This window comes from Coptis chinensis, chromosome 5, assembly GCF_015680905.1.
Source record: "Coptis chinensis isolate HL-2020 chromosome 5, ASM1568090v1, whole genome shotgun sequence".
NCBI classification, from domain to species: Eukaryota; Viridiplantae; Streptophyta; class Magnoliopsida; order Ranunculales; family Ranunculaceae; genus Coptis; species Coptis chinensis.
In genome coordinates, this window is record NC_141460.1 from 76,099,786 (window position 1) to 76,116,359 (window position 16,574).

General features: G+C 35.4%; 2 protein-coding genes across 2 annotated transcripts; both read left to right on the forward strand.

Moving 5' to 3' along the window:
• Positions 1-520: 520 nt before the first annotated feature.
• On the forward strand, positions 521-2,546 carry LOC147498965 (ribokinase-like). Its single transcript, XM_086563385.1, has 4 exons — positions 521-550; positions 1,930-2,047; positions 2,232-2,417; positions 2,503-2,546. Exons 1-4 carry the CDS (start codon positions 521-523, stop codon positions 2,544-2,546), a joined length of 378 nt encoding a protein of 125 aa, XP_086419511.1.
• Positions 2,547-5,231: 2,685 nt separating this feature from the next.
• HTA7 (histone H2A 7) lies at positions 5,232-5,956 on the forward strand. The gene is made up of 2 exons (XM_086560792.1): positions 5,232-5,490; positions 5,577-5,956. The coding sequence occupies exons 1-2, from the start codon at positions 5,293-5,295 to the stop codon at positions 5,799-5,801; spliced, it is 423 nt and encodes a 140-aa protein (XP_086416918.1). The 5' UTR covers positions 5,232-5,292; the 3' UTR covers positions 5,802-5,956.
• Positions 5,957-16,574: the final 10,618 nt, after the last annotated feature.

The following is a 16,574-nucleotide window of genomic DNA, read 5'->3' on the forward strand; positions in this document are numbered from 1 at the left end:
CTTTCTTTGTTCCTGGATCTCCTCACCGTTTTGCTTACAGTCTAATTCAATGCCACCCATTTTTTGTTTCGGTGTGGCCTCCTCTGGTGTATCATCAACGTAGGCTTTCCCTTCTTCAATCAAATATTGAGCCACCTCCATTAGCTTTCCAAAGTAATCTGAAGTATAAGACACTAGCTGCATCACAGGGGATACCTAATGTGTAGATTGTCCACAAACTACAAGTACTTTCTTTAGTGGGATCAGTATCGTCAAAGCGTATAATCAATCGACCATAGTATTTTAGAGCAAAGTAGTGGTTAAGTAGAGCAAGTTTTGCGTGAGCAATGTGAGGATATTCATTATGTTCTAGGGTGAACTACAAAAACACCTATATATGTAACTTTTGTGTCGGGGAGCTGGAACTTAGAGGTGAGGGGACTAGCTCTTCTCTGTTCGTTCCTTTCACCATTCACAGACATTATTGCAGCTGGCCTCCTTAATCCTCTCTCCCCTCCAAAGCATGTTTTTTTCCTCACACATGGACGGAGCCAGGATTCTAAGCCAGGAGGTGCGAGATTATGTGCACACCCCACCCCACCCAAAAAAAAAAAAAGTATGCAATTTTATTTATTTATTTTGTCAGAAGGTCTAAACAATAAAGATCAACAAAATTATGTATTTATTTCAATTCAGAAAACTAGAGTGCATTGACTACTAAGAATTTAATATGGACTGACAAAAACAACTACTTAAGCATTTAATTGATACTACTATGTCTATATATATCTACATAATCTAGTCCACAAGTCTACAACAATTCAACAAATTGTTAACTACCCCCTGAGATTAGAAAAGTTTTACTACCACATAACTAATTGCCTAGAAAAATCTTCAAACTATAAAAACTCGCACCACCAATTATTTTTTGGCAAACTTCCACTTCGGACCTCCAAAATTTTCATAACTATAGTGAGAATATAATCAACAAAAAAAAAATAGTATGAAAAAAAAATAATAAATTTTTTTTCAATAAACAAATGTTTTTTTACTTCATTTTTTGCCTTTACAAATTTATCATTTATTTTGAGTCCAAAACCATTAAAGGGGGACATATGTGTCTTTGAATGTTTGATGGGTTAATGAGACTAAAACAAATAGTCAAAGGCCCAAAGCCCAATTGGTCAGTTTGTATAATTTTAATCACCCATAATAAACTCGTAAGCTCTCCTTCCTTTCTTTCACTCTTAATTCTTAAACACACTACAATCATATGGAGAAAACTATAAAAGATTAACATTGAAAGTAAAAATTTACTTTGTTTTGTTTTGTTTTTTTTTTAAGTGAAAATTTTATTGATAATGATAACAAGTTTTACAAATAATTATGACAAACGTGCAATAGACTGCGCCGCAAGTCCTTTATGAATTTGTTTTTTGTTTTTTGTGTTTTTGTTTTGGGTTGAGTTCACCCCTCTATATCCATCTATGCCTTCACAGCTTGCAACTCCGTAACTAATTTCCTTGTGATTGCAACTTGACATTTATGCTTAAGACTCACTTTTCTACTTTCAATACTGTGGTCTAGCTCAAGTTGCGTGATTGGGAGCTGGGGAGGTGGATGTGGAGGTCAATATAAATTGTCAACTAACTGTCTCAACTCAATGACAATCAAAATCACACTGAGAGTGGATAAATTAGTAGTGAGAATAGATCTATGTGTGTGTTTACTTTTAATTGGTAATTGGACATTTCTTTCATGTACAATGTGTCTGTTGCTTGTTTGTGTTTTTCATGGATTAATCATGGGGTAAAGGTCTTATTCAGTTGGTGTTTGCGTGTTTTGTGAAGAAGGTTATACTTCTATTAAAAGAAGTAGTTCTTGCGTTTATCTTCATGAACCGTAAGTGCACAAATTTTTGATTTAGTCCTTAATCGTGTATACCTGCAGGCTGCACGGGATGCAGGTGTTCAAGTAATTATGGATGCTGGGGGAATGGAGGGAGAAATCCTAGTACAATTACTTTGTTTTGTCGATATACTGATCCCAAATGAAACTGAACTGGAACGTTTGACCGGAATGCCAACACGAAGCTTCAGTGTCAAGTTGTGTTAAAGTGCCATGAAATGGTCAGTTTTCTATATGACCATCTAAACTTTTGTACATGCTCCACATTCTCCCAGTGATCCACACTTCAGATCAATAAACTGTTTTATTCTAACTACTTCTCATTTGAACATCTTTATTCTTAGGGTGTCAAGCATGTCTTGGTGAAACTCAGTCAACCTTATTCATAGAAGGAAAGGAAGCAATCAGGCAACCCATCATTGTTGCCACAGAAGTTATTGATACAATTGGTGCTGGTGATACTTTTACTGCTTCTTTTGTTGTTGCACTAGTAGAGGGCAAGTCCAAAGAGGAATGCATGAGATTTGCTGGTACTGCACTGTTTTTCTGTTCTGTTTCATTCTTTTGTTTTGATCTTATTCGTGTTTTCACAAAATTATTGTGATGTAATTGCAGCTGCTGCAACATCTCTTTGTGTTCAAGTTAAGGGAGCAATTTGAAGCATGCCTGAAAGAAAAACAGTACTGGATGCTCTCCAGTCTCTTTGAGAGCAATTCCTATTATCAAAGTAGCATAGTTCTTCTAACTGCTCAAGGCCTCAACTTATATATATATGCATGCTGAAGTGACTAGTTAGATACATTACTGAAGAATGATTGTGATGTTGAGTGGTCTAGTAGACCCTCAAATACAATATACACGTCAAAATTTTGTAATGGTTTCTATACTAAATGGAAAGTTTACATCAAACAATTCAGTCCCAATTTTGTATTTCACAAGTTTAATGTACAATAGTCCATTATTAATTTAACAAATTCAGTAACAAAAAAAAATCACTTTTTTTTTATGACGACTGATCTTCAACACGCTAGTAATTAAATCCAAATATTTTCACTTGCACTCTCAAGTCTCAACTGACTAGCTATATATTCTGAGTTTTTGACCAAGTGAAAATTTTGAGTTTTTTACTAAGTGAAAGGGCCAATAGTCCAATACCAAGCCAAATCCAAGTCCCACGTTGTAATGTATGAAATTTGATCTTCACAATTATTGTGTTTTGGAATGACTATTGTTTTGGTTTTGTGAAATACTTAAGCAAAAAAAATTAACAAAAATGGTATAGGAAATTGATGTGAGAATTCTTAGCACCCAAACAACATGTGGGAAATTGACAGTGAGAATTACCAAGAATTCTCAGAGTTTACCAAACAGTTATAATTATCGCATAATCATGAGAATCGGATTCCATTAGAATTCTAACTCTCACGAGAATTCCATTTCTCGTTTCAAAACGCACTTGATATTAATTTGAAACTGGCAGCAAAATTTTATTAATAATATGAAAGACCTTTCGTACTCTCAAAAACTCCATTTATGCAACAGAGTTACTCATTCTGGACCCCATAATAACAATGATTATTGTCTACCACCACCAGAAGATTTTAATACTGCCAACAATATGCTTAAGGAATCCAATTTATCTCATTCTGGCAGTTAAGTCATTGGTGTAAGTATTATTATACCAATTCAAGCTAAAAAGTAATACTAAAGTTGAGATTATTCAAGCATGCCTCCATTGCCATTAACGCCAACTAATGCTTTAGTTATATTCTCAATCCATCCAGTAAATTGAATAGGCCAGGTTTGCAAGAGCTGCTACTACAACTTGGTTAAGTAATTTTGTGAATGTGGAAGAATTGTTTTGTCATGTTGAAGAAAAAAATTATGCTAAAACAACATCTAACTAACCTTAACTTCAACAGTTCATATCATATGAGCTACTAGAAATTAGATTTTAGAACAAGTCTAATGGTGGGCTATATGGGCTGCTAAAGGCAAATATAGCACTCTAACCACAAAAATGTCATTCCAATGGGACTGCTAAAATGGTCTTAAATTTGGAAAGAATAAAAAACCCAGCCAGAGTTAAGACCTTCGCTAGCAGCTGCTATAATAAATTCGGGAGACGGACGATATAGTTTCTGTCGTCCATGTGTTAACTTTCGAGGGACGACAGAAACTGTGCCATCCATCTAAAAAAATTTCAAAAAATAATAGACGGACAGCAGAAACTTTGCGGTTTGTATCATTTAGCACTTCAAAACAGAAAACGCGATTGGATTGGCTTTTTTATTTTGGGGAGCCAAATTTGGCTGGGCAAACTAAAAGGCCTATTTGGCTCTTTTAGCAACCCAATTTAGCAGCTCTTCATTGGACTTGCTCTTAGTAGTTTATCACCAAGAATGTAATTATGAGGGGAAATAGTCCTATGTGGCGCCTATATAGAGGTAGCAAGTTGTTGCTTGCATTGGGGAATGCTCTCATAGAGATAATTTACACTACTATCCATAGTTCGGAATTTATGTGGAGGTAGCAAGTTGTTGCTTGTATTGGAGAATGTAGAGATAATTTACACTACTATCCATAGTTCGTGATTCTGAACGAAACTTTGGAATTTCGTTTGAAATTTTGGTTTTTCAAAAAACCGAAATTTAGAATATATAGTCGAAATATTAAAAATTCCGAAATCATTTGAAATTCCGAATGTGATAGGGATTGAAATTTAATGAATTTTGGTTTTTGGATTTGTCGGAATTCCAAAAATTTCGAAATTCCGAACTATGCTACTATCTCACACTCGCAGTCATCACTGAAAAGTGAAAGTGAAGTTCAACAAGGGCTGATGCCTGGATATGGCCGGGCTAGAAAATTCTTGGCCCAAACTCTAACCCAACCTTTTACGGATAATCTACGGAGTGTACTTAGAATTTGATCTTGTACGTAGAAGGTATAATCTACGGAGTGCTGATTTCACTGATTGTACTTATCTTACAGGTGGCATATAATGGATGAAATAAAACTCCATCTAATCATCTTTAACAAAATTCACCAAAAGTCCCCAAATCTAAAATTTAACTCTAAACGGCACCTCATTGGTCCATTTTAAGTAACACGGATCAATCAATGTGATCATCCTTAAAAAATTCACCAAAACACAAAACTTCAAAACTCCCGCCTTGGCGCAACTCACTATCACCAAAACTCAAATTTAACACTAAACTCCACCCCATTGGTCCATTGCAACAAACACGGATCACCATCTCAACCGTTGAAATCAAAATCTACAACAAACTCAAAACAAACCCCACAACACCTATAAATACCCCCACACACATTCTAAATCCAAGAATTCTCTCCTCTCATTTCATCATTATCATTTCGTTTGAAAAGAAAATAGTTTTCGGGATGGAAGCCGCAAGGTCCGGAAGAGGAGCAAGGAAAGGTGGTGAAAGAAAGAAGTCAGTAACAAAATCCGTGAAATCTGGTCTTCAATTCCCAGTTGGACGTGTCGCTCGTTACTTGAAAAAGGGTCGATATTCTCAACGCGTCGGTACTGGTGCTCCGATATATCTCGCTGCTGTTATGGAATATCTTGCTGCCGAGGTATAATTTCACATTATTTCACATGCCCCATTTGTTACTTTGTAGAAAAAAAAAATTGTGTTTTGAAGAACGGTCATTTGTTGTAGGTACTTGAATTGGCTGGGAATGCGGCTAGAGATAATAAGAAGAATAGGATCATTCCAAGGCATGTGTTGTTGGCAGTTAGGAATGATGATGAATTGGGGAAATTGCTTGCTGGGGTAACTATTGCTGCTGGTGGGGTGTTGCCTAATATTCATAATGTTTTGTTGCCGAAGAAGACGGATAAAGGTGGTGAGAAGATTCCTGCTGCTTCTCAGCCTAAGGCGTAGAAGTCTCCTTAGAAATCTTGATTGGTGGATTGGTGGTTTAGGTCTTAGGGATAGTGTTTAGTTTTTTTGTTTTTAGTGGTTGGATATGTACTGTGTAATTGAAATGAACTTTTAGTTTGACCTATAATATAATAAAGTCCAGTTCTCTGCCCTGATTTGAAGAAGGCGTCCATTGTCTCAACCTGATCTTCACGCTCGGGGATGAGTTGTTTCACCTTGGAACTGTCGTACACCTTCTTCGTATTGTGGTCTTGCCAAGCCCAGCTTGGCCAAAAATTGAAACAACAGTGAGTCTGTAATCTGCCTCTAATATGTACTCAGTTAACTTTTCTCTAGGTCCTGTGCCAACGAGCTGAAATTCTTTTAGGAATAGAGCATCTTCCCGAGGATCACGCTTGCTACAGATTTCACCATATAGAAAGTTGATCCTTGTTGGGCCAAGTTGATGAGATTGTACCTTTCTCTTCTGCTGGAAATCTCTTGGATCCTAGCTTTGATATCTTGGATCTCTGTGCCAATCTTGTGTTGTCCCTTCAAACATTTGAAGAAGGCCGTAATTCTTTGAAAGATATCTGTAATTGATCTAAGTCCATACTGTTCTCGAACAGCAGAATCTTGGCTGTAATGGTTAAGAAAAAAATGCATCCAAGACATCTTCGATCTCATAAGCTACATCACGTACTTGTGCCATCCAAACTTTCACTTCTTTGTTCACTTCTACCTTTGAATCTGCATCCCTCAGTACTGCTTGGATGGTTTGGAATTCATCTTTGATAAATCTGATCTCATTCTTAACATTTTTTTAGCAATTCAACTTCTTGCTCTGCCAAAGGTACAAGTTTCTAAACTAGAAAGCTCACAACACTCTTAATAGACATTATGTCTCTCTACTTAAATTCTATCTGATGTGAATAGGACAATGCGGAAACAACGTTATCCATAACAAATAGATCAATCCTATACAAGGATCGATCTTTTTCACTACACAAGACTTCAACACTCTCCAAGTAATATCTCAACACTTCTCAATATTAAATAACAAACATATAAAGTAAAACAATTAATGTAAAGGAGAACAGACCACAAGACAGAGATATATCGTGGTTTGACAATTTGCCTACGTTCACATTGTGAGTTCTAAGCTTTCCTTGATGTCCAGAGTAACAGATTACAAGATCTCTCAATTTACTCACAAAGAATGAATACTCAACTCACAAAGAATTGCTCTCTTACAATCTATCTCTTTCTTGGTTTTTTAGTTAGGTTAGGTTTTTACAGAAAAAACCTATATTTATATTGTTTTAGAAAAACTTTCAAACAAATGATCGTTCGTTGAAATCTGATTGGAGCTGGTTAGCCTTTGTCCCACATAAATAGAGCGCGGGTCGCACTTAAATCACTAGAGGTTGCCAAAGGCATGAGCACGCCACGCGCCTTGTCCAGGTATAAATAGAGCGCCGGTCGCGCCCTTAACACCAAAGAGAAAAACTTCTTTTTTCTCTACACTATCTTTTTTTTCTTTGGTATCTCAAGTTTTATGCAGTGTGTGATGCAAGACTTTTTTCATCAATGTTTGTTAAGTGTTCTCAGTATAGGAGAATTTATAAATCTAGCTGGGCAAGTTGTGAATGTGGATCTTACAAGCAAAGGCATCCAATGTCGTTGAACATTTAAACTGGTCTAACGAACGTAACAAGCAGGTCAATGTTATTTGCATCAACTTCACCCCTCCTCTTTCATGTTGGTTGGATTTGAGTCATGTGAAGTAAGGACTGTTAGAATAGTTGTATGAAAACAACTACTAGAATAAAACAGAAGGAATAGTAGACGAACAGTGAACAACCAAAGCGTCGATAAGACTGTCCTTAAGGAAAGATTTCGCCCCTTCCACTGGTGCAGAAAGGCTACAATGGCGCCTTATCCTCACAGGATTCAATGGTTACAGAAGACTAGTTTTGCACTAATTAGACTTCTCTCTATAACGGCGATATAACTCTCTCTGGCGGCTAATAGGAAGAAGAGAAAAGAAGGTAAGGTTTTGTTGTGAGATCTATTTATGAAAGTTTGATTTCTCTGTGTGTGTTCTGGACGCAGAACAATGCTTATATAGGAGTAAGGTCGGTTCCCAGAAACAGTATAGGAAACCGACTGGGAATAGAAATAGAAACCATAACCTGTTTCCGAAAGCAAAACAAGTTTAGGCAATATGAGACTATCTTCCAAGCATAAAATTGGAGAGAACACTCAATGTTCTCCACCTCCACTTTGCTCACTCTTAAGTTGATTGAAATACAACAAATAGATTCTAACAATCCCCCACTATTTCAAAATACTTATAATCCCCCATTATTTTGGAATAGGATATTATAAAAGAAAAGGTTTACGAAATGCCAGAGAGAAACGAAATTGCAATGCCTAAGATACTGGTGCCTTACGGGATTGAACTAGTCATAGGGTAACATGTCTTTTCTCACGTGAAAGTGGTATATTAAAAAATCTTTGAACCAACTTCCCTTGTAGTGAAATAGATGACATGCACCCACATTGCTTTTTCATTATATGCCAATTCTACCGTGTTGCGCTTTTTGGCCCTGCACTACCTGTGTTCCATGAATGCTCTAGAGTACTTGCTCGAATACTCATAAGAACCGACCCAGTTCTACATTCACGTAGGTGGATTTCCATCAGGTGTACATTGCAGTTTAAATACACCACCTCATTAAAATATGGGTTATGAAATCCATTAAGAGTTAAAGAACTCATCCTTACTCATTGCAATTCTAGTTATACAATATATACTATAGTACCATCTCGCTATAGGGTGGGACGTCTCATAAAAATAAGAGGATAGTACTGCAGGACGATGAAGTGATTTGTTTTTCCCTTTGAACCTACTTCATGGGGTCTCCAATCACATAGGTAGGGTTGCCGTCAGTGTTGCCCTATATATGGGCATAAGTCCCATCCCCCTTGACGTATAACTACTTGCCTCCAAAAAGTGGTGTGGTCAGACATGTGGCCAAACTAAGTCCAACGACCTAACATAATCTTTAGCAGATGCTTGATTAGGTTATATCTCAAACTTATATGTATTTTTTTTTCCATTGCACATATTTCTTTATGTTTTAGCTATTGCAATGAGACAGTTGCAAAACATATACACATCAGGAGGCTGTTTAGAGCTAATGAGAAGATTTGCCAAGAGGTTGCTAACATTCTTAATATCATCACATGCCTTTTCTAAGGCGATTAGCTTGGATGATATCCAAGACACTCAATTTCCACCAAGGGTAAACACATAAACACTACTGGATCCAATTTATAACACCTTACCCTTCCAACAATAATGGAAATCTACTAAACATAAGTCAATAATCAATGGCTCCACTATAGTACTTGGATAATCTGACAATATACATCCAATGTTCCTTATAAGAACAATGGGTTATCAACTCAGTATGCCATTAATGTAGGCAATGTCATGTCTCACATATATAATCCATCAAGTACAATAGACTACCAATGCTATTGACATATTTAGTATGAGAAAACACAAGTAGATTATTTTTCACAAGATGGATATCTGCCACAAGAAGTATTAACACAGTCTTACTAACGTAATACCTATACTTTTAAATGAAAATATTTATACTAAGTGCTAAAACAACATAATGAGACCAACATGAGTTATAATTCCTATATTCACCAGTCATTCAATTCTGTAGTGCCCGAAATTCCCCTATACCATCCGGCCAGTCTGGTTTAAGGTACGCTGTGGGCTTCAACCATATTCAAACATTAACATCTTGACAACTGAATATAGCAGTTATAGAAATGAGTTTAACAACATAATGAACTATCATTTCCAATGACGATCTATTATATGTTTCAAATAAATTTTTTTTTGTCTTATATACATTCTCAATGCTAGCACTCATGATATTAAATCATCTAAACAAAGAGAGATTAACACATATGTCTTACTTTACTCTTAAAAAAGTATATATCTTTATGAACAACGGTACTTTGACATCCATACGACACCAATATGTTATTGAATTGCTCATGCCATTTATAGGCGCTTGAATTAACTCATACAAAGATTTAACTAAATTGATACCTTAAGTTCATCACCTGGTACTACTTGGTATTGTAGTTCCTCACAACTACTCAACTAGAGTCTTTAGAATTCTGAAGAAGAAATTCTAGTTACATGAGCAAGGTTCTAAAATAGTATAAATATTTTCTCTGAGTGAAACCCCTTGGCTATTATTATTAGCCTTGTATTTTGCAATACAACTATCACGTTTCAGTTTTCTTTTGAAGATCCAATTCAAACCTATAGATCCCCCAATAGGTAGATTAATTATCTCCCCTTAATGATTTGTGTAAATCAAAAGTCCAGTTTAGAGAAGTTGTATCCTTCAAAAAGGACACTTCTCATAGACAGACAACTTCCTTATAGGTTAATGAATCTTTCTCAAGAAACATATAAACGTCATCACCATGAATGGTGGATATACTCACTGATAGTCTTCCAAATTTCTTGTTCAGAAATTATGAGATTCTCTTATATAGTTAATTATGAACATTCAATCGCTCTATGCCAATTTCACATAAAGCACAACCTCAAATAAAATTAACATATAAGACATCCAATAATAGTGTGGTATCTACAAGGTTGTTATCACTCATGACAACTTAAAACAAATATCACTATTATGAGTTTCACCAATGAACATCTACTATATAGTTCTAGGTCTAAAACAAAACTTCTTTTAGATTCATTCACAATAGCCTTGGCAAGACACCCCCCACATTTTGAAGCATTTTTGGATAGGCCCAAGACCTTTCCATACTTTGTAGTTCAGTGTCTTTCCAGTTATCTTGTGAGATAAACTATAGTAAAACAGTGTCATGGATATGGGTCACAAGTCCCCTATAGTTCAATGGTTACTCAACCTAATCAAACTTACATGCAAAACACATTATACCGCTACAAACACTAAAAGAAACAACAATAATATGCACTCTTATGACAATAATATATTTTACTCAAGTCTATGATTATGGATCATATTAAACATAGTTATATTATGTTCATGCTATCTATATGAAAGGAAATCCAAAAATGATTCTAATGAATTTTAAAGAATAGAAGAATTAGATGAAAAGGGTTTTACCCAAGATAATATCATTATCATTCTTCTTTTCATTATTCAACATTCCAACTTACATAGTGAGACAATCCACGCACTTGTACATTACCTTGGCTATTTATTCATGGTCATAGGAGGATAATGCCTAATAAGACAATCTACAAGCGTTACATCTCCTTGTCTAAAATAGTTACTGGAGGATATTGTCTAAGAAGACAATCCATAACCTTACATCTTCTTGACTAAATTAGGTTTAGGAGGATATTGATTGTTTCCCATATTAATTGTTTCCCCTTGTAGACAACGATGTTCATTACTTAATAATATATGACATGGTTAAGCTTCATGCCAATGTTAAATAATGCATTCATGCCAAACATGGTTAATATCATATTATAGGTTCAAAAAAATTAAACTTTAACTGTACCCCTCACAACAAAAGATATATGATATTAAGCAAATCTAGCCACTGAATATGCAAAACAACTGAAGACTCTACCTCCTCTTCTTACATGAGCTCAAGTAAGATAGAATACCCTATCAACAAGACTTCAAGTACTACCACAACATCTAATGGCTCAACCAATTATTGTCTTCAACTAGAAATTTTTTACCAATAAACTATCATCAAGTTCAAAGTAAATCTACGATGATTAATATCCAAAGCTAGTGTAACGCCCAAAATCTCAAACAATTATATACCTAAGGTACGTGACTTTCCTGAAATTTTTTCAGTAGAGTCTCCTCTGTATTTTCAACATTTCATAAATATAAAACCTGTCATAACTTGAAATTTTAATAAGAATACATCCAAACCAAATATAAAACCTCATACCTCAATTGTAAATTCAACTACTAAACTATATACTGATTCGTAGAACTAGCTACTTAACTATCTCGACCAATGCCAGTTAAGTCAAGTAACCAATCCTCGAATAAGAAGAAAACTATAAATATACAAACCAAATTCCAGAAACCCTAATACACGACTTATACAATACAACTGACATACATACATCTCCTACGTTACCAGAACACCCTCAACAAAACCATCTAACCCTACATATTCTAAATGCACCCATGTACGAAGGAATGACAAGTGCTAAGCTAGATCACTTGAATACCAAACTAATATCGACTAAACAAACTAAACAAATAAAGATATCTCTAATATGGCAATCAGGTAGACACAAACACAACTATAAATAATGACACTCGTAGCAATAAATATTTAAGTTATAGTAAAACTTACTCTCAGTGCCATTCCCGTATCTGTCTATTTGTAACCAAATAACATATGTAAACATGAATTACTTAATTTTAGTTCGTCTAAGCAAAAATACATAAGGATTTGATATTAAACATATCACACTACACTAAGCACGCTCTAACATCTACGGTTACGAAATAAAACAACGATCGAATATTAGAACCAAAGAACTCTACGGGGTGGGTATCTACCTATGGAAGTGGTTGTGCCATGTCGCCGCCTACGCACCCTTTCAGGGATCAAGCCATATGTAGTTCTTCCTTTAGAGCTCGATAGCTCAACCCTAGAACTGAACAGTTCAATACTAACCATACCAAACACGTAAGACATTATCAAGTTCGTAACTTGTCTCTGCCATTGGATACTATCTACGACAATAAGCATTATATATGGAATAAGAGCACTAGTGTGTAAACCAAGAAAGTATTATCGCTAATTAATTAAGCATAGGACAAACCTACTTTAGCATGCAACATCTAGCAAAGGGACCGTCTCTTATTGTGACAACACTTAAAACTCCATTCATACATCAAATACAACGTCCATTAGGATCACACTATAAAATACACCAATAATGCATACAAGCGTTATAGTTGAACTGTTTATCAAGCTTTACAAAATTATTAAAAAGTACGTGCATGACATATCTAGATTTCCCATTTAGGTTTACTCGAGAGTGTACCTTCTGGAGTACAAGGTTACGGCTCCAACTCTTAATATATAATAACAGCAAATACCACAAATAATGATACAAAATCATTCCAATTCGCTAGAAAAGTCGTAGAGAGTGATATCACAACATACTAACAATCTCTAGAAGGTAATTGTTATACTAAACATGCAATTCGTAGTGAGGAGAGAGTAAGAGAACATATACACATGCTAGAAAATCCAATTTTCACATAAACTAGGATTTCTACTCAAACTACAAACTCTTGGTATCAAATTCTAGCGACCCATCTTTGGTTGGCTCTTCCTCCACCATAGATAATAGCTCCAATCAATGAAATCCTGACTGATTTTCCTCAAATAAATGGGGCTACTAAACTCAAAGTGCGATGAACAAAATGATTTATTAACCTACTTGGTAACCTTGGTTTGCTAATTGGAAAGAATGAGATGAATCCCCCCAAATTTGAGAGAGCGAGACCAAGAGAGAAAACCCCAGACCATGTGTCTCTATTTTCTATCCCCAATCCCCCCCTTAATCCCGTGAGTTTTATTGCATGTTAGAAATCCACCTTAGGCCCATTACTGAAAGTAATGGCCCAACTCATTTCAAAGCCAAAAAATATGGGGTTTTACATACATTCTTCCACCCTTAAAAAGAATTTCGTCCTCGAAATTCAACATACTCGAGGTTCGACACTATAAGGTGGTTAGCCATATACAAAGAGATTGTCAATGACTCAAGTTACATCTTCATATAAATCAAAATAATCAATATGCAAATATGCTAGGGAAAAAATGTGGAAGGTTATCATACAAAGATTATTTAAAATATCAGACTTCAAAGGAATAACATACTCAGTCAAAAGAAAGTGATCGAGATTCTAAACACTCTTAGAGAGACACCATTCAAATTGGAGGCCCCACTACATATACATTTTATATAAGGCAACCTTCACAAGCTTCACAACCATGTCAAATCCTCAATTAAAAGTAAATGAGTAACCACCAACATTAGACAAATATAAATAATCAAATAAGCACACAACCATTTTACCAATTTTGACAAATAATAATAATAATAAAACTATTTTTATGACAACCCAACAATCAAATCCTACTTTACTAGGAAACAACTAGTGCAATATCTACAAGCTTTATCGAGTCATTCTTTTCGATAACCATTTTCGCTATTATTGATATATTTCCAAACAGTCGATCACTTAACCAAGGCCCAAAATATGGGATTTTACATACTTTTACCCTAAAAAGAATTTCGTCTTGAAATTCAACAACTTCGAGTTACCGAACGCAATATGCGGCGCGAGGCCCAAAGTTTAAAACACAAACACATATTAAAGATTACACTAAGAGAACCAGTAACTCATTAGCGCAGAAGGAAACTAGCCATATAGTATAATGCATGAAGAAACACCCATATATATACCCGAGGGTGGAATAGCACCAAAAATATTGGGATACTACTTCTTTACTTAGCACAAACTTCTATTCGCAAGCCATACACTTAATTTTGAGAGAAAATGAAAATTCAATAAAACAAAACTTAAAACGAGAGTTAGACAAGTGATTAATTTCTTCAAAACATAATAAACACGAGATAAAGCATAATTGCCGTTAGACGCAAATTAATAATGACTTTCTCATGAATTCATTTCTACAAACTAATTTCACTAAACTTAACAATCAAACCATATTAAAAACCCTGGCATTCAAACTCTATCTAATAGAGTACAAGGACAGTCACCGTAATTACCACCCACAATAGATTAGCTACAATCATCAAGCACCAAGGTAGAATCAACACACAATACTCACTGAGGCACATAATTAATCATATATCCTACTCTTGCACCAAGGCATACCATCTCAAATGAGATGTTTAAAACATCACAACAACAAATAAATTGAAAAGAACAACGAATACGAGTCAATCGAAGAATCTAACATACTCAAGTTCAAGCAAAAGTCCTTTCAATTACCAATGCTCCACAATTCTCAAAATTCTACGACACCCTGTAAGTTATTCGTCATGTACTCAATGAGTTTGACCACCATGTGGATAATGGGTTCAACGTGGTTGCATGCCTTAACCGCCATACCAACATCATGGGTTCAACATAGTTAAGTACATCAACCGCCATTCCAACATCATGGGTTCAACATGGTCATAACTTCACTAGTCACATGATATGTTCTTCGCCATATACTTAATGAGTTTGACCGCCATGTGGATAATGGGTTCAACGTGGTTGCATACTTTAACCGCCATGCCAACATTATGGGTTCAACATGGTTAAATACATCAACCGCCATTCCAACATCCCTTGAGTCACATGGGTTCAACATGAAGAACAAATTACGAAGACGTAACGAATAACTCCACGACACGTCATAAACAACGGATAATAAGTAAAATTTAGTTATACCATAGCAACCATCAAACGACAAAAGGGATAGACACACTCACACACGCTCACATTACAATACACACTACAAATCCCATCCACCCAACATAAGTAGAAAAAGTGTTTACAAACTTATTATACAGACAAATTTTTGCACAATAAGCACAAACAAATCAAATGTCTACTGTCAAACATAAAAGGGACGATCGTCACCATCAAATCTAAATAAATTTAACAAACACGAATAAAATACAGACTACTAAATCATTAACAACTTTATAAACCAACAACATAGTTGAACGTCCTCACTCATTTATAAACCCAAAGTTTAAACCTAAACATGGTTAGGAGATACTTAGGATATCCAAGATACCCAAGCCTACTAGGACACTTGAACCTAAAGCTTTGATACCACTTTGTAACGCCCCAACTCTCAAACAATTATATACTTAAGGTATGTGACTTTCCTGAACCTAAAGCTCTGATACCACTGTTCGTTTACTGTTCCGTCTGTTATACTCTAGTTGTTGTTTTCATACAACTATTCTAACAATCTTAAGGAAAGATTTCGCCCCTTCCACTGGTGCAGAAAGGCTACAATGACGTCTTCTCCTCACATGATTCAATGGTTACAGAAGGCTGATTTTGCACTAATCAAACTTCTCTCTAGAACGGCGATATAACTCTCTCTGGCGGCTAATAGGAAGAAAAGAAAAGAAAGTAGGGTTTTGTTGTGAGATATGTTTATGAAAGTTTGATTTCTCTGTGTATGTTTTGGACGCACAGAACAATACTTATATAGGAGAGTAAGGTCGGTTCCCAGAAACAGTATAGGAAACCGACTGGGAATAGAAACAGAAACCCTAACCTGTTTCCAAAAGCAAAACAAGTTTAGACAATATGAGACTATGTTCCAAGCATAAAAATGGAGAGAACACTCAATGTTCTCCACCTCTACTTCGCTTACTCTTAAATAGATTGAAATACAAGAAAGAGATTCCAACAAGGACTTCCTCCGGCATTTTGTTGGAAGAAATTAAAATTTTAATTTGTTGTATTAATAACAAGCTGTCATTAAAAATTGTTTAATAATTTTATGATATTAAAAATGGAGAGGGATAGAGGCACATTCTTATGCGCACGTTATAGCTATATTGTAAATTAATCCAAGCAAAATCATAGACTTAAAAGTTGAATTAAGGGCTAATTTTTTGTAGATATGATCTCTCCACCATAGAGACTCACAAAA